General features: G+C 37.5%; 1 protein-coding gene across 1 annotated transcript in view; it reads right to left on the bottom strand.

The window, feature by feature from the left end:
• The window catches only part of LOC150108715 (formin-binding protein 1-like), a 455,638-nt gene that overhangs the window by 216,282 nt on the left and 220,314 nt on the right, over positions 1 to 19,042 (bottom strand). Inside the window, exons 7-8 of the mRNA XM_090416173.1 lie at positions 18,584 to 18,712; positions 15,985 to 16,131 (exon numbers count right to left, since the gene is read on the bottom strand). Of these exons, the coding sequence (XP_090272299.1) occupies positions 15,985 to 16,131; positions 18,584 to 18,712 (276 nt within the window). The remainder of the gene's footprint in view (positions 1 to 15,984; positions 16,132 to 18,583; positions 18,713 to 19,042) is intronic.

The following is a 19,042-nucleotide window of genomic DNA, read 5'->3' as shown; positions in this document are numbered from 1 at the left end:
AAGAAGCAAATCTCCAAAATCTCTAACCTAGATCCACTTCATAAATATGTTGTCATAGATTACATACGAAGCCTCTGATGTTCATTTCAACCTCCAATCTGCCAAACCATAGCTATTTTTCATAACAGAAATCAATTATTAACTTCAGTTTCTTCACTGTTCATACTGTTTTTCCAACTGAATAGCCTCTTTTCAACTCAAAAGTGACCAATATACTTATGTTTGTAATATCACAAAATATGCTGTCATAGATTACATACGATGCCTCATGTTCATTTCAACCTCCAATCTGCCAAACCACAGCTATGTTTCACAGAAATCAATTATTAGCTTCAACTTCGTCACTGTTCATACCGCTTTTCCAACTGAATAGCCTCTTTTCAACTGAAAAGTGACCATTACACCTATGTTTGTAATATCCCAAAATACGCTCTGATATTCCATGTCAGAGAAAGATTCCAATTTAGAAGTTTTTTTTTTTTTTTTTTTTTTTTAATTTGGTTAATAATAAAGACATTGTAAATATGGAAAGCATACATTCTAAGATCATCAGCCCAATGGCCAAGACAACCTAATTTAGCCTGCTGGGGGCACCTTTTAGGACTCATGGACCGACTTCAGCTTCATTTGCTAAGTGCGAGTGCCTGTGTGCACACACCATTGTTTTGTGATCCCTGAAGATGGCAATGTAACATTGCCAAAATACAGATAGTTATTAATTACAGTTTTTATAATTAATAATTTCATTTATATTGTCATTTCCTAAAAAATTAGAAGTATCACTGCATACCACAGTTGCTCTTATGCATACAGTCTCTCATTCATTCTTCTATCATAACTGTTTCCCTGCCTCTTCCAGGGTCACTGGTACAGTAAATTGACAAACATCGTTCCTTCACTTTCTGTTGGGCTTGCTAAAATAAGAGCAGCTGTCCAACTTCCTTATTCAGTACAAATGCAAACACAGAACCTTCTTCTCCCCTTACTCATCCCTCTGGAATAACCTTCTTCTAAATATTGCTTACTAATAACTTCAACCTCCAACTTTCCTCCCAAAAATGTAAATAGGTTTTTCTGCGGAAGGTCTGAATGGTTTCAACGCGAAAGGTCTTCAGGGGGTACATGACAATTTTCGGCTATGCATCATTAACGCATTTAATCTGCACCACACACATGGCATTGATGTGCTACAGGATCTTGTAAGATAAAAATTAAAAATATAAAAAGAATAAGTCCTGAATCACTACGAAATCTTGTTGCCCAAGCAAATGTTCTGCATTCTGATATGACTTAACCAGAAGTTCTATATATCACAGTGCTATGAAGTGGCTGACCACTTTCTAATGTATTGTATCTCATCATTATTCATGAATCAAACCAACCTACCCACAAAATACTTCTCAAACAAAACCAAACTATACACATACAAGCAGAGAAATCAAAAGTGCTTATTATTATTATTTTTTTAACATTTTGCAATGTAGCATTATGAATATTTCTGACTATACAAATGAAAGTTTAACTCCTAAATGTTTTTAATAGCTTTTCTTGGTATGTGATAATGAATTTGTTGTAGCATTTCAAACATGCCATCATTTCTATCTATGCTTACTCAAAGGAAAAGAGTTGTCAATTTTTTTTTGGAATTTTTGGATATGAAGTTTTTAACAAAATTCCAATAACTTACCAATACAAATTGCACTTATACTAGAAGTTAATACAAAAGTTCAAAACAAATAAATAAACTCTGAATTTTTACTAAAATAGCCGAATATCAATGAAAAAATTATAAAGGATTTTAGTTTAATCCTCCCATAAACAATTTTATACACACATATACATAAAAGCTGATAGTGGTGTGACAACTAAATCTTGTAAATGCATTGAGGGATCAAAGAGCACAAGGAAGGGATAAGAATCTAAAACACCAAGCATGATGTGAAATGCCAATGGCTATCATCAGGACTCAACAAATACACTCACCCACTTGCCTGTGATGAGTGGCTTCAGGCTGAACAAACTAGAATATTTTTTATTTAATTTATTTATTTTGTGTGCGAAAATGTAAGTTCATCATCATCATCATCAAATTCCTGCCATGTACCCTCAAGAGGTGTACAGGATATGATAGTACTACATGAAAAAAATTACATCATTATTAATTTCCTATCTACAATTTTCCTCCAAATCAGTCTGTTACTTGTCAACACTCCAACATTATCAGATCTTATATTTCTATCGTCTAAGGCACTTCGTACCGTATCAATCTACCTATATCTTAGTCTTCCTCTGGGTCGTTTTCCTGCCAACCTGGCAGAGAACACTTGTTTTGCTAATCTTTCTTCGCCCATTCTGTTTAAGTGACCATACCACCTGAGATTAGCTCTGCTAACACATTCCTGAATGCTGACAATGTCAAGTTCTTTCCTAATATCCTCGTTTTTAATATGATACTGTCATTGATGCCATCTGTTCACGCCTATAATCTTTCTCAGGACTCTCATATCTGTGGTCTCTAGTCTTTGGTCAAGTGTTTTACTTCTGACCCAGCTCTCAGATCCATAAGTTAAAACTGGTTTGTGTCTTGTATACAGCTAATTTAGTGTTCCGACTAATTTCTCTCTTATTCCATATGAATTTATTCAACTGACTTCCCACCATACCAGCTTTGCTGATTCTGTTGTCTATTTCTATATTTAATTTATCATCTTCAGTAAAAATCGTGCCTAAATAGCTGAAATGTTTTACTTGTTCCACAGGTTCTCCATTCACAACACAGTTGACATTTTCAATGATTCTGCCTATTTTCATTATCTTTGTCTTTTGATTGCTGACCTTCATACCATATCTATTACAACAGCTATTCAATTTAGTCAGAGAATCTTGCAGACTTGTAGCGGATTTATTTAGAAGTATAACATCATCCGCATAAAGCAAAGAGCTGACATTATCATCTCCAATTTTGATATCAGGTTTAATACCACTTTCCTTCATAATGTGATCCATATAGATAATGAATAACAGAGGGGATAATGTACATCCTTGTCTCACACCAGATTTAACATTAAACCATCTTCCTGTACTTCCTTCGATTCTAACTGCTGACTTACCACTGAAATAAAGACTAAGTATTGCTTGATATAATGCCCCACTGACACCATATCACTGCAGCGTATTGAATAGCTTCTCTCTTGGCACCTTGTCATATGCCTTTTCCAGATCAACAAAACTAAAATACAGATCTTTTTTATATTCCCATGCTTTCTCGACTATTTGTTGTAAAGTGAAGATCTGATCCTGACAGCCTCTATTTGGCCTGAATCCAGCTTGTTCTTCACCAAGCTTTTCTCCACAATTCTTCTCAACCGTTTCTCAAGTATACTTGCATAAATCTTGCCAGGAACACTTAGTAGGGAAATACCTCTGTAATTCTCACATGCAGTTTTATTTCCGGGGTGCTTAAGGGTCAAAGCTGTATAACTGAGAGGAGACCTCCACATAGCCTTTAAAGGAATGCGGAGAACCGACCAGGGCTTCTGACCTAATGTCCAATCCTCACCTTCTCGTGGTGCACCCTGTTGGGTATCTACTTTGATACTGAACGAACGAGGATGGGCTGGCAATTTGGGATTTAGCCGACCAAATTGTATTCTTATTGGTTAAACCAAAATAAAAAATGATGGTACAACATGACAAAATTTCATGCCGGCTGGGGCGTCGCCCGGTTAAACAAGGCCACCGTTGTTTTCGCCAGGGAACCAGGGCGAACAGCGAAAAGTCAGCTACTGGAACAAATCTGAAAACAAACCCCAACTCAACATCACCAGAGTTAAAGATCGGTACTATCAACGTAAGAAGCCTGAATGGCAAAGAAATGGAGCTAGCTGAGGAATTAGATAAGTACCAGATCGACATAATAGGGGTGACTGAAACAAAAAAGACCAAAACTGGTGAGATCTTTCTGAGCAATAAATACAAAATGTTATATTCAGGCAATGACAATCAAGGAAAAGAAGGAGTAGCCATAGTATTCAACACAAAATACGAGGCTAATCTTCTTGAATGGCAGTCAGTCTCAAGTAGAGTAATGTGGGCAAATATGAGAATGGGGAACTGGACAATGAGACTTATTTGTGCCTATGGTCCCACAGAAGGTTCTACTAAGGTAGAAGTGGAGGAATTTTTTGAGGCTTTAGAAAAAGCAACTGACACAATGAAAAAGGAAAAGTTGGTCCTTGTTGGGGATCTAAATAGTAGAGTAGGAAATGATTGTGAGACATACAAAAATATTTTGGGAAAATTTGGAGAAAAGAGCAAAGCTAATAATAATGGCAAATATCTGTTGGATTTCTGCTCAGGACATGGACTGGTTATTACTAACACCATGTTCCAACATAAAAATGTACACAAATTCACATGGAGAGAAGAGGCTAGGAATAAGAAAAGTCTCATTGACTATGTTATTGTTGATAGTGATGTTTTCTCCCTGGTGCAGGACACCAGAGTGTACAGAGGATTTGAAATTGGAAGTGATCACTATTTAGTCTTGAGCAGAATAAAATTGAATGTCATATTGAAAAGAATAACATGTAAGAAAGTTTTAAAGCGAATAAAAGTTGAGCAGCTCTCAGATGTGAACTGTAGACTAAAATACAGAAATATTATTGAAGAAAAAATGAAAGAGATTGAGAACAGGAATCAAACCTTGGAGACTCAGTAGCAAACTCTGAAGAAAACATTGATTGATTCTGCCAGAGAGGCATGTGGTGAGGTTGTGTGCAAGGATAAAAAAATCAGAACTCCCTGGTGGACACAGGAAGTTAAAGAGGCAGTGAAGGAAAAGAAGAAAGCATATCAAAAGTTCCTGGCAAATAAGTCAGCTTTTACTCTTACAGAATACAGAGACAAATGTAAGAAAGCTAAACAGTGTGTAAAACTAGCTAAACAAAAGTCATGGGAGGACTTTGGCAAGAATATAGAAAATAAATATCAAGAAGGTGGCAAAATATTCTGGAGGTTGTTGAAGAAGCTTAAGAATGGAGGAAAGAGTGCTGTAAAAGGAATTAGAGATGATAAAGGTGAAATGAAAACAGGAGAAAAAGATATCTTTGAAGTATGGAGTAATTACTTTGAAAAACTGCTAAATGAAACAAGCAGTGATGACAGCACAGTGATAAAAAACACTGACCAGGCATGCAGTCAGGAATACATATCCATACTTGAAGTAGAAAAAGCCATCAAAGGCTTGAAATGTGGAAAGGCAGCAGGAGTAGATGATATTCGACCAGAAATGCTGAAGTATGGTGGTATAAAAGTCTTACAGTGGCTGCACTGCATAGTTCAGAAAGCCTGGACAGAGGGACGAATTCCCGATGATTGGAGTAGAGCTCTCATAGTACCCATATATAAAAATGGAAATAAAACTGAATGTGAGAATTACAGAGGTATTTCCCTACTGAGTGTTCCTGGCAAGATCTATGCAAGTATACTTGAGAAACGGTTGAGAAGAATTGTGGAAGAAAAGCTTGGTGAAGAACAAGCTGGATTCAGGCCAAATAGGGGCTGTCAGGATCAGATCTTCACTTTACGACAAATAGTCGAGAAAGCATGGGAATATAACAAAGATCTGTATTTAAGTTTTGTCGATTTGGAAAAGGCATATGACAAGGTGCCAAGAGAGAAGCTATTCAATACGCTGCAGTTATATTGGTGTCAATGGGGCATTATATCAAGCAATACTTAGTCTTTATTTGAGTTGTGAGTCAGCAGTTAGAATTGGAGGAAGTACAGGAAGATGGTTTAATGTTAAATCTGGTGTGAGACAAGGATGTACATTATCCCCTCTGTTATTCATTATCTATATGGATCACATTATGAAGGAATGTGGTATTAAACCTGATATCAAAATTGGAGATGTTAATGTCAGCTCTTTGCTTTATGCGGATGATGTTATACTTCTAAATAAATCCGCTACAAGTCTGCAAGATTCTCTGACTAAATTGAATAGCTGTTGTAATAGATATGGTATGAAGGTCAGCAATAAAAAGACAATGAAAATAGGCAGAATCATTGAAAATGTCAACTGTGTTGTGAATGGAGAACCTGTGGAACAAGTGAAACATTTCAGCTACTTAGGCACAATTTTTACTGAAGATGGTAAACTAAATATAGAAATAGACAACAGAATCAGCAAAGCTGGTATCGTGGGAAGTCAACTGAATAAATTCATATGTAATAAGAAAGAAATTAGTCGGAACACTAAATTAGCTGTATACAAGACTGTGTTCAAACCAATCTTAACTTATGGATCTGAGAGCTGGGTCAGAAGTAAAACACTTGACCAAAGACTAGAGACTGCAGATATGAGAGTTCTGAGAAAGATTAGAGGCGTGAACAGATGGCATCAATGGCAATATCATATTAAAAATGAGGATATTAGGAAAGAACTTGACATTGTCAGCATCCAGGAATGCGTTAGCAGAGCTAATCTCAGATGGTATGGTCACTTAAATAGAATGGGAGAGGAAAGATTAGCAAAACAAGTGTTCTCTGCCAGGTTGGCAGGAAAACGACCCAGAGGAAGACCAAGATATAGGTGGATTGATACGGTACAAAGTGCCTTAGACGATAGAAATATAAGATCTGATAATGTTGGAGTCTTGACAAGTAACAGACTGATTTGGAGGAAAATTGTAGATAGGAAGTTAGTAATGATGTAATTTTTTCATGTAGTACTGTCATATCCTGTACACCCCTTGAGGGTACATGGCAGGAATTTGATGATGATGATGAGTTTTATTTCCCTTTTTATATATGGGTACTATGAGAGCTCTACTCCAATCATCAGGAATTCGTCCCTCTGTCCAGGCTTTCTGAACTATGCAGTGCAGCCACTGTAAGACTCTTATACCACCATACTTCAGCATTTCTGGTCGAATATCATCTACTCCTGCTGCATGCCTGGTCAGTGTTTTTTTACCACTGTGCTGTCATCACTGCTTGTTTCATTTAGCAGTTTTTCAAAGTAATTACTCCATACTTCAAGGATATCTTTTTCTCCCGTTTTCATGTCACCTTTATCATCTCTAATTCCTTTTATAGCACTCTTTCCTCCATTCTTAAGCTTCTTCAACAACCACCAGAATATTTTGTCACCTTCTTGATATTTATTTTCTATATTCTTGCCAAAGTCCTCCCATGACTTTTGTTTAGCTAGTTTTACACAGTGTTTAGCATTCTTGCATTTGTCTCTATATTCTCTAAGAGCACAAGCTGACTTATTTGACAGGAACTTTTGGTATGCTTTCTTCTTTTCCTTCACTGCATCTTTAACTTCCTGTGTCCACCAGGGAGTTCTGATTTTTTTATCCTTACAGACAACCTCACCACAGCCTCTCTGACAGAATCAATCAATGTTTTCTTCAGAGTTTGCTACTGAGTCTCCAAGGTTTGATTCCTGTTCTCAATCTCTTTCATTTTTTCTTCAATAATCTTTGTGTATTTTAGTCTACAGCTCACATCTGAAAGCTGCTCAACTTTTATTCGCTTTAAAACTTTCTTATATGTTATTCTTTTCAATATGAAATTCAATTTTATCCTGCTCAAGACTAAATAGTGATCACTTCCAATTTCAAATCCTCTGTACACTCTGGTGTCCTGCACCAGGGAGAAAACATCACTATCAACAATAGCATAGTCAATGAGACTTTTCTTATTCCTAGCCTCTTCTCTCCATGTGAATTTGTGCACATTTTTATGTTGGAACATGGTGTTAGTAATAACCAGTCCATGTCCTGAGGAAATCCAACAGATATTTGCCATTAGCTTTGCTCTTTTCTCCAAATTTTCCCAAAATATTTTTGTATGTCTCACAATAATTTCCTACTCTGCTATTTAGATCCCCAACAAGGACCAACTTTTCCTTTTTCATTGTGTCAGTTGCTTTTTCTAAAGCGTCAAAAAATTCCTCCACTTCTACCTTAGTAGCACCTTCTGTGGGACCATAGGCACAAATAAGTCTCATTGTCCAGTTCCCCATTCTCATATTTGCCCACATTACTCTATTTGAGACCGACTGCCATTCAAGAAGATTAGCCTCGTATTTTGTGTTGAATACTATGGTTACTCCTTCTTTTCCTTGATTGTCATTGCCTGAATATAACATTTTGTATTTATTGCTCAGAAAGATCTCACCAGTTTTGGTCTTTTTTGTTTCAGTCACCCCTATTATGTCGATCTGGTACTTATCTAATTCCTCAGCTAGCTCCATTTCTTTGCCATTCAGGCTTCTTACGTTGATAGTACCGATCGTTAACTCTGGTGATGTTGAGTTGGGGTTTGTTTTCAGATTTGTTCCAGTAGCTGACTTTTCGCTGTTCGCCCTGGTTCCCTGGCGAAAACAACGGGGGCCTTGTTTAACTGGGCGACGCCCCAGCCGGCATGAAATTTTGTCATGTTGTACCATCATTCTATATTTTGGTTTAACCAATAAGAATACAATTTGGTCGGCTAAATCCCAAATTGCCAACCCATCCTCGTCCGTTCAGTATCCAAGTAGATACCCAACAGGGTGCACCACGAGAAGGTGAGGATTGGACATTAGGTCAGAAGCCCTGGTCGGTTCTCCGCATTCCTTTAAAGGCTATGTGGAGGTCTCCTCTCAGTTATACAGCTTTGACCCTTAAGCACCCCTTAAACGTAAGATCATAAATATAAATGATTAAAAGCATACATTTAAAGAAATAGACATTAAAAGAATATAGAAATGCCACAATAAAATATTACACAAAAACATAAATTGTCAAATTTCACTCATCCAGTGATTAATATACTTCAAACCCAGCCACTGGGGAGAGCAAATTAGTCTTCTCGGTGCCGGTCCCAAGCCGGATAAATGGGGAGGATTGGCGTCAGGAAGGGCATCTGGCCATAAAAAAGAAAAACCATGCCAAAACCAAGGATGAAATGTTGGATAACAGAGAAATGACCACGGCTAGGGAGACCCCCATAAGCAATGTGTAGTTCTGTCACCCGAGGACTGTGAGAAGTGGGCTAGGGCTACTGAACCAAGGACGGGTTTGGCTAAAGAAGCGAGTCCAACAGAAAGAGAGTGTGTATGTAAAGTAAGAATCGGGTTGCTGAATGTGGGTACGATGAATGAGAAGAGTAGGGAGATAGTGGTCATGATAAGAAGAAGGAAGCTGAAGATCTTGTGCATGCAGGAGACAAGGTGGAAGGGCAATAAAGCAAAGGAGCTGGCGGAGGGATATAAACTGTTTTATAGCGGTGTGAATGAGAAGGGAAGAAACGGAGTTGGAATTATCATCGATTAAGAGCTGAAGGGTGGAGTCTGTGAGGTGTGCCGGAAGAATGATCGGATTATGAGTGTTAAGCTTGAGATGGGAGGAAGTGTGGCTACGCCCCACAAGTAGGTTGTGATGAGGAGGAAAAAGAGACATTCTGGAGAGAACTTGACCAAGTAGTAATGGGAATCCCTGATGGTGAGAGAGTGATCGTTGGAGCAGATCTGAATGGGCATTTAGGAAGGACGAAGCGGTGAAGAAAGGGTACATGGGGGTTGGAGTAGTGGTAAAAGAAATGAAGAAGGTAAAAGAATCATAGAATATGCTGTGGCCTTTGATCTGGCTATAGCTAACACATGGTTCAAGAAGAGAGTTAGGCATCAGATAACCTATAAGAGCGGGGATAGAATGAGTCAGATTGACTATATTATGTGCCGTAGCAAACATCTGAAGGAGGTGAAAAACTGTCAAGTGATTAATGGAAAAAGTGTAGCAGCACAGCACAGGTTGCTTGTGGTAGACCGTGATATAAACGGGGAAAAGAAGAATATACAGAGGTGGCGGATACAGAGGAGAATAAAGTGGTGGAAATTGGAAGAGGAAGGCCCAAGGAATAAGTTTAAAGAAAAGGTATTGAAAGAAATGAAGTTACCAGAGGATGTGGAAGAATGGTGGGACGTTAATAGTCGGAATATTAGAAAAATCGGAGAAGAGGTGCTTGGTATAACATCAGGAAAGGGACCGCCTGAGGATAAGGAGGCATGGTGGTGGAATGAGGAGGTGCAGTTGGAGATCAAGGAAAAGAAAGAGGCAAAGAAAAAATGGGACATGACTGGAACTAGAGCCGACAAGGAGGCATATAGATTAGCAAAGAAAAATGCAAAGAGAGCTGTGGCAAGGGCGAAAGCAGTTGATGAGGTTTATGAAGAACTGGAGAGAAACGGTGGTGAAGCTCAGTTGTTGAGAACAGCGAAAGCCAGAGATAAGGCCTCGAAAGACATAACATCAGTCAAGCAGATAAAGGATGCCTCAGGAATAGTATTACAAGAGGAGGACAAAATCAGAGGAAGATGGAAAGAATATTTCTGTAAACTACTAAATGAGGAGAATCCGGGAGAGAGAGGTGTGAGGATGGAGAGGCAAACGAGAGACCGGTGCAAGACATAAGTAGAGAGGAAGTGGATTGGGTACTGAGAAAAATGAAGAATGGAAAGGCTGTGGGGGCAGAACAGATACCTGGGGAAGTGTGGAAAAGTTTGGGCAGTGAGGGCGTGAATATGTTATGGGATCTGATGAAGAAAATAACCCAACAGGAAAAGATACCAGAGGAATGGAGGAAAAGTATTCTCGTCCCAATCTACAAAGGAAGAGGAGATGTTCAAGACTGTGGCAACTATAGAGGAATCAAGCTGATGTCACACACATTAAAAATATGGGAAAGAGTAATTGAAGCAAGGTTACGGCAGGAAACGAAAATTGGTGAGGAGCAGTTTGGATTTATGCCAGGAAGAGGGACAATGGATGCGATATTTGCACTAAGGCGATTGATGGAGAAATATAGAGAGATGCAAGTGGAGCTGCACATGGTGTTTATAGACCTGGAAAAGGCATACGACAGAGTAGCCAGGCAGAAGGTATGGAGGTGTATGAGGAAGAAGGGGATGTCGGAGAAGTACGTGAGGTTGGTGAAGATGTATGAGGAAACAGAAACTCAGGTCAGGTCTAGTGTCGGCATGACAGAAGGGTTCCCCATTGTCGTAGGGCTACACCAAGGGTCAGTTCTGAGCCCCTACCTCTTTGACCTGGTCATGGCTGTACTAGTGGAGGATGTTAAGAAGGAGGCACCATGGAGCATGCTGTTTGCCGACAACATTGTTCTATGTGAATCATCCCGAGAGAAGCTTGAAAATATCCTGGAAGAATGGAGAAAGGTATTGGAGAAGAGAGGCATGAGAATTAACCGGGAGATGACCGAATATATGTCAACGGGGAGTGACGAGGGTATGGTCATACGACTTCAGGGTGAAAGGCTAATTTCAGGGAAGAAGTTCAAGTACCTTGGGTCGGGTGTCGATAGGGATGGTGACTTGGATGAGGAAATACAGCACCGAATAACATGCGGTTGGATGAATTGGAGGAAGATTAGCGGGGTCCTGTGTGACAAGAGAGTGAGTTGTAAGAGGAAAGAAAAGCTGTATAAGATGGTGGTGAGGCTGGCGATGCTCCATGACACGGAGATGTGGCCTATAACAAAGGCACAGGAGAGGAAGATGGAGGTAGCGGAGATGCGGATGTTGAGATGGATGAGTGGTGTGACAAAGAAGGACAAATAAGGAATGACTACATCAGAGGGACGGTTAAGGTGGGACCAATTGGCAAGAAGATACAAGAAAGTAGGCTGAGGTGGTTCGGACATGTAGAGCGGAAGGGTGAGGAGTATGTTGGTAAACAAGTGGAGTATATGGAGTTGGAGGGAAGGAAGAAAAGAGGCAGGCCCAAGCTCAGGTGGAGGGATAAGGTGACAGAGGATCTTAGGGAGAAAGGATGGAGTCTGAAGGACGCCCTGGACCGGAGAACTTGGAAGAGGAAGGTTAAAGATCGGTGCGCCGACCCGATTTAACATGGGAAAAGGCATGGTGAAAGAAGAAGAAGAACTGATTAATATACTTTAAAGCTGGTAATACTGTTATTTTTGACCACACAAACTATAGGAGAGAATAAATGACTACTATTGGGTTTTTTTTTTTGGTCATATTTATTTTAAAACAACGTTATACCAACTAGTTTCATCAACTGTGGCTGCAGGCTTCATCAGGGTAAAAGATGTATAAAAAAGAAAAGAAGACCAGATCTGGAAGACCCTTATTAGATCTTTCATCATGCCAGAACTGAATTTTGCCATCAACTACAAATCACTCCTACACAACAACCAGCAGATCATACACGCGCTATGCATGTGATGTACGCGTTCTTCTGCTTTTATACAAAATACAATGGTATTCGGTTTATTTTATGGTTTCAGTGTTAACAGTTTTTAGCATTTAAGTGTCCTTACTATTTTTATACATCTTTTACCCTGATGAAGCCAGCAGCCACAGTTGGTGAAACTAGTTGGTATAACTTTGTTTTAAAATAAATCTGACCAAAAAACCCCCGAATAGTAGTCATTTATTCTCTCCTATACTTTAAAGCTGTTTCATTACACTGCATTAAATCTTCTCGGGTACATATAGTGTTAATGTCTATTAGGCAGCACTGCAGAAGATGATCCATGGTTTGTTTCACCACATGAGCAGCTGTCATTGTCTGTGTAGTCCCATCTGGCCATATTCTGCTTTGATCTACCCATTCCGAAACAAAGTCTATTCTATGGCTTCTATCTTTACCAGTTTAGATGTAAGACAGATGGAAGAGATCCGTTTAAGTTCAGAGCCTCTGGAGATTGTTCTTGTCACATTGTTGATCTTGTGACTTTTATGGAATCAACCAACGGTTCCACTGAGTGAATAAAACATTTCCTTGAGTTTAGCCTCCTATTTACTGCAACATGTTCATACAAAGGATGCCATTCATCCTTTAGTTGTTGTTTCCGTTCATATCTACTCTGAGTTGTTCTTCTGATATAAGGAGATTGCAATACAGTGAGTATAGATGGTCAATTTTTGTAGGCTTAAGGCAGCCAGTAATGTGCCGACATGTTTCATTATGAACCTTGTCAATAATTTTGACGTGATGATCTTTTGCAAACAGGGCTAGTATACTCGGCTGTTGAAAAGCAAAATGCCAGTGCAGAGGTCTGCAGTACTTGTGAACTTGCACCCCACCAAAATGATGTTAATCGGCGCAGGATTTTATTACGTGTTTGAATTTTAGCTGCTATCTTCTCTATGTGTTGCTTATAATTTAAGGTCCTATCTAGTGTGACATCTATTATTTAATGAAAAATATCTTTACGCTCTATAACTCTTAAACAAAATAATTTTTTTAACTTAAAGAAAACACAGAAGAGTATGTGTAATACAACAGGCCCTCCTAGTAATAAAAATAATGAAACAAATTATATTTCCTCAAATTATTCTTTCTGTTCTTACTATTATTTACTGACTTCTTGTAAAGATTCTCACAAAGAGGAAATGGTCTTCAAACACAACTGATCACTTTATCAACATAAAAATGGTGTTGGTGGGGAGAGGGGGCTTGGGATGAGTACATTTTTGCACGTGTGTGTGTGTGGTGAGTAGGATTTTGCATAATTTGTTGACCCTGGTTACAATGGTATTTATTTTGATCTAATTCAAAATTAAAAAAACTTTTCCAGAAATTCACTATAGCAATGCCAGCTTGATTATGCAGAACACCCCTCTCTCCAACCAGCAGATTGTGGGTTCAAATCATGCCATGGATGTTTGTAAAATCTTGCTGTGCACAAGCTTGTATAGCTCCTTGAGTTTATAAGGCTTCTCTCTCTCATCTCATCTTCTTTATGCCCTCTTTTACCTTGCAGTGTCGAGGGTTTATTAATGATCGGACCTCAAACCGTTCACAGGATAAGGTGGTCGGCCCTATGCCCCGGTGTATTCTATGTCCTGTAGTGTTGAGTTCTCAAGGCTGGTTTGCCTGCTTTGGGGGATGAAAAACCCTAGGACAAACTAGGGGGGAAAACCCTACTGTCCGCACCCAAGACCGGCTAACTTGGCTATGGCTGAGGAAGATCCTTCAGCTCCTCATGTCACCGACAGGAATCGAACCCAGGACACTCCTTCCCCAGGCATATCGTTGTGAAACACACAGTCACTACTCTCTCTCTCTTTTAAAATGCTATCGTGCTGTAGTGGCAAAGTGTATGTGCTCTGAGAGCAATGCTGTCAGGCATTGTGCCCTGGTAGAGGAACCTAGATAGCAAGGCTAAATGGATAATTGTGTATATACAATAAACAAAGCACTTTATTTTGCAACCTGGAATGTTTGGACCCTTACAGATAATTTTGTTGCTTACTGATCTACTTTATTACTACAGTAATGCCTCTTTTAGATACAAAATTTGAATATATTATCAAGAATGTAAACAAACAGAGCTGCTGGTCCTAATGTCATCCTCAGCAAGGATGACATCAGGAAGGGATGGAACTCAGTTTTAGTTTCACACTCATTTCATAGTTTTCACTGAAACAGAGATGAATTTTGGTTGTCAACCAACATTCATCTCTGTTTTAAGACAACCAACATTCACCTCTGTTTTAAGACATGAGTAGTAGTAGTCTTAAAACAGAGACACCTCTGTTTTAAGACTACTACTACTCATGAGAAGACTGTCTTAGAATCCACTCTTTAGTCTTTATTGCAACAATCATTTTCTCTCCTAAAAATGAACTTTGCCACTCTTGATTTTTAAAGAAGTCCACAGAAGTCATCTGGGGTAACTATAAACACCAAAAAGACTGCAGCTAATTCAGTGCAAGTACCTATCATTCAGGTAGATGGAATAATCCTCGAAAATATGAATCTTTTCCTTTCTTGGCAGCCATCTCTCTCAGCAGATAATGACATTCACAGGGAAACCGAAATTGTTGTTTGAAATGTAGTAGTCCAATTTTTGGATATTTGCAAAAATGAGTCTTCAATTACCAGGATATTTACCCTGTACAATCAAACTCTTGGTTTTAGGAATGTTGCCATATCAACTTATTCTTGTTGAATTCCTTAAATATTAGTTATCATATCAACTTAGCTGTGAGCTTGCGATACATGGACCACATACTGAATCTGAAAAACCTAGAAATATTACCAATGTTGTGTTTGAAGAATCTGCACGATTCATTGGAAAGATAGAAGCATGAGAATCAGTTTACAATGCACCTTAATCAGTATTGAGACAAGGATTATCCCCTACTAAATTTGCTAGCTTTGTCATGTTTCCCACATGCCTTCACAATAAGTTATCTTATCAGTACTGAAGACAGGCTGAAGAATTGATGGGGGGAGGATTGCTGCATGTAACCTCAAGGCAATTATAAAGAAAGGTAATGCTAATACAAACAACTGGAAGTTCTAACTCTAAATCAGCTGAAATGGAGAGGATCTATTTTTAAACTGTATGGCCTAACATGAAAAGAATAAGGAGGAGGAATCAGAATGCTCCTCAACAATTGATGCTGCCTATAACTTCAGTCATGAATCATGTTGAAGACAATGGACTATGCATTGGTTTAATCAACCATCTCTGGACTCAGCTTTTCTGAAGACAATCATACTCATTTAAGTGATAGTTGATGATGATGACTATATAGCAAACAATCTAGTACAATAAAACTCCCCCCCCCCCCCATTTGGTCCCTAGGAGTTATAGTGTGAGTTCAAAGAAATTTATGATAAGTGTGTTGTTACTCTTTGTATCCTTGTAATGCTAATACCAATTTGGGATAAGAATTTGGGTGTGTTATATGAGAGTGCTCATGAAAAAAAAATTATAGATCTTGAAGATTTGTTCTGAGATATCTGCCCAAACCTTAGTCACATATATTACAGATGTGAGCTGGAGTAATACTTGACTTTTAATTGATTAAATGGTAAATAGTAATGATAAATGCATGCTTGCATATCAAGTTCTATGCTATAGACTGCAATTACTTCTTACATAAAATATTTAGTATGAGAAAAGTACTGTTTCATTAATCAAACCTACCTGTTTAGGATCTATCTTTTCAGCAACACGTACAATCTCTTCAAGACATGTAGACACTATAGGAATAACCTGTTTTTGTTTATCAGCTGACTGTTTGATATAATTCTGGATACAAGCTATTCTTCTTTCATCCATATCCTGAAGTTTCTGGAATGAGAAACAAAGGCAACAATAAAGAAATTATTTGAATGAAATATTGCATTTTATATATTTATAGCAACTTAACTAGAAGAAAAATTTTCCCATTAGAGTCTTGTTGAACAGAAATGATGTTTCTTTTAAAGTAATGAACATGAAACATGTTGGATGATGAGGATAAAAATAATGGATTCTTAAGATTCATTTGAAGTTTCAATGGAACAAGGTTATTTACTTTAAATAAATAAATAAATTGTGAATTACACAAAGATGCCCTTAAAGTAAAAACTGGCAAATCTAGTCTTCTCCTTCCCCCATTCCAAATAAAACTGGAAGTGCCTCAAAATGACCTATAACCTCAATAATCACCTAATCTCATAATAAATATAAGTAACTGATGATAATTGCAACATCTATGATAGGTCACCAGTATTACTGGCCTTTGACAAATCACATGCTACAACATCACAGCAGACAACTCAGTAACTACAATCTGAAGATGCAGGGTGAAATTTCAAATGACAAATTGTCAGTAAAGAAAAAAGCGTATTTCTATGAAACTAACAGCACATATACTCAGATCCAATGAATTATGACTAGCTTAATTTCTAAAATGTATATTTATAAAATATGTATTTCATACCAAGGAATGACAAATTTGCAAACAGTATATTTAAACTCTTCAAGTTCAATAAAGAGTTAAGGCTTCTAGAAAACTATTACAAAATCAATATTTTCTCTGATTCAAGAACACTACATTTAAATCAACTTCAGTAATCAAGATACAAGACAAAGTATGAGCACAAACACACATTAAATTGTCCCCCCCCAATATTTTTTGGATACCTTTCGCTTGTCACAAAAAAAAAAGTATCAGGTCTTCCCTGCCATATAACAAAATGAAAAATACATTAATACAACAGGTTTGTTTCCATAATTAGTTTCAATTTTATTAACTTCAGTAATTACTATACTTATAGAAGATAATATAACTGAATTCTCTTTACGTTCATCAGTTAAACAACACATATGAATGTTATATCATCCACAGATGCGATCTAAGATTTTTTTAAAGAAATGTTTCCCTTTGTCCATTTTTTTAAAATGTTACTTCTAATGTAAAATTCCAATTTTTTTAAAGCAAAGAAAATACTTTATATTTTAAATAAAGGATTCTTTTTTTTTACTGGTAATTTTTGCTTGAAATAATGGGAAAGAAGATGGCGCTATTTGGGTACGATGCACACAAGGAAATCACTCTCTAGGCTGGAAATAGCAATAGTGAAGAGGAGATTCTTGGTAAGTCATACCCATTTTCAGTTTTTCTTGCAAACTTTAGTTTCTGAAAATCCTCGCATATATCTCACACCACGATTTATTAGCTTTAATTTTGGGAAAATAAAGCGAGTTATATTAGAGTAAATACGGTATCAGGTTACAGATGTCAGAGAAATGAGTGCTCATTATTTGAACAATCACATCTGATTTGGACATGTGTAGAGTACACATTCAGTACAACTATTCCACTTTCATTCCTTTTTCTCTATGAAGCATAATGATAAATTTCTTTTGTTTTTTTTTTTTTTAGCTTGCTTGGCCAATTTCTTTTCCTACTCTGCTTTCTGTACTATGCTCTTAACTTTTCTAGCCTGTTCTTTATTTTTTCATAAACTTTCTCATCCTTATTCTCATGATATTTCTTACACATCATCTTCTTATGATTAAGTGTATACATTTCACACCCACCTAATTCGTTCAGTGAACTCTAGAGACACATTCCAAAACTGTTTTCAAAGCTTCCAATGTAATGCTGATATCCTAACCATTCAGTAAATCATCCTTTGAAAGTAAATGATAGTCTCATCAAGGCTATGTAAAGAGGATTTGATAAGACTATTGCATTCAGGTCTCTGCTTTCTGTGGGAATTTTGATACAGTGGAGAGAGAGAGAGTGCAGTGTTAAAAATAATATCAAGATCGTTGACAATGATTATGAAGACAGATTGTGAATTTGTATGCTGCAGACATTAGCAAATATGAGAAACACGGGTAATATGATTGAGACTTATAAACTTATGATATCCCGTATACTGTACAGGATATCGTTAGATGGAATTTTTCATTTTATGGGAGAGTGAGAGAGCAATGAGAGGCATCCTTGGAAGTTGAGAATGAATGTCCTCAAGGGGACGAGAGCTACATTTTTCTCTCATAGTGGTGGGCAATTGGAATGGATTGCTATTGGATGTTGTGTGTGTATGTGTGCAAGTAGTCTGAACGAATTCCAGAACAGGTATGGCAGCTGGTGTGGGTATTATGTGGCCTCCCTCAATAACTTCCTAACTCCCTGGAGGTCGCTCTTAATAATAATAATTCAAAATAAATTCATTTTTGATTCAATTCCTCTATCCACCTACTAAATTAATATCTGACAAAGTACCATTATGAAATGCATATCTACCTGAAAGATATCTGGCATCCTGTCAGTATAATGAATCCTTTGAAGCTCATTCGTTTTTTGCAGCTGATTAGCATATTCTGTTTTACAGTCTTCACTGATTTGATTTTTCATCTGGTAATGAAGTTTAGCCTTAAATACGAAAAATAATTATTTTAAATAACAAATCATTCAAATATTCTATAAATCAATGTTACTTTTTTTTGACATTTAGTTCATATTTTTCTATATTAGGAGAACCTTTTCTCATGCAAACAGTATCAAATGCATGAAAAAACAATTAGTTTAAGCTGTATATGAAAAATTTGTGTGTTACAAATACTGCTTTCATTATAGTAAACACTGTTATAACAACCATTGAAAAAAAAGTCCAAACCAAAATTCCAATAGACACAATGCTGTGCTATAGCAAATTCACTACAGCACAGCATATTCTTAAGTAGATAACTCCGAGTAAACAGT

The sequence above is a fragment of the Typopeltis vanoorti genome, chromosome 3 (genome assembly GCF_054136105.1).
Source record: "Typopeltis vanoorti isolate ZY-2024b chromosome 3, IOZ_Tvanoo_1.0, whole genome shotgun sequence".
Taxonomy (NCBI): domain Eukaryota; kingdom Metazoa; phylum Arthropoda; class Arachnida; order Uropygi; family Thelyphonidae; genus Typopeltis; species Typopeltis vanoorti.
The sequence above is the reverse complement of the archived record's forward strand: the minus strand, read 5'-3'. Positions and strand labels throughout refer to the sequence as shown.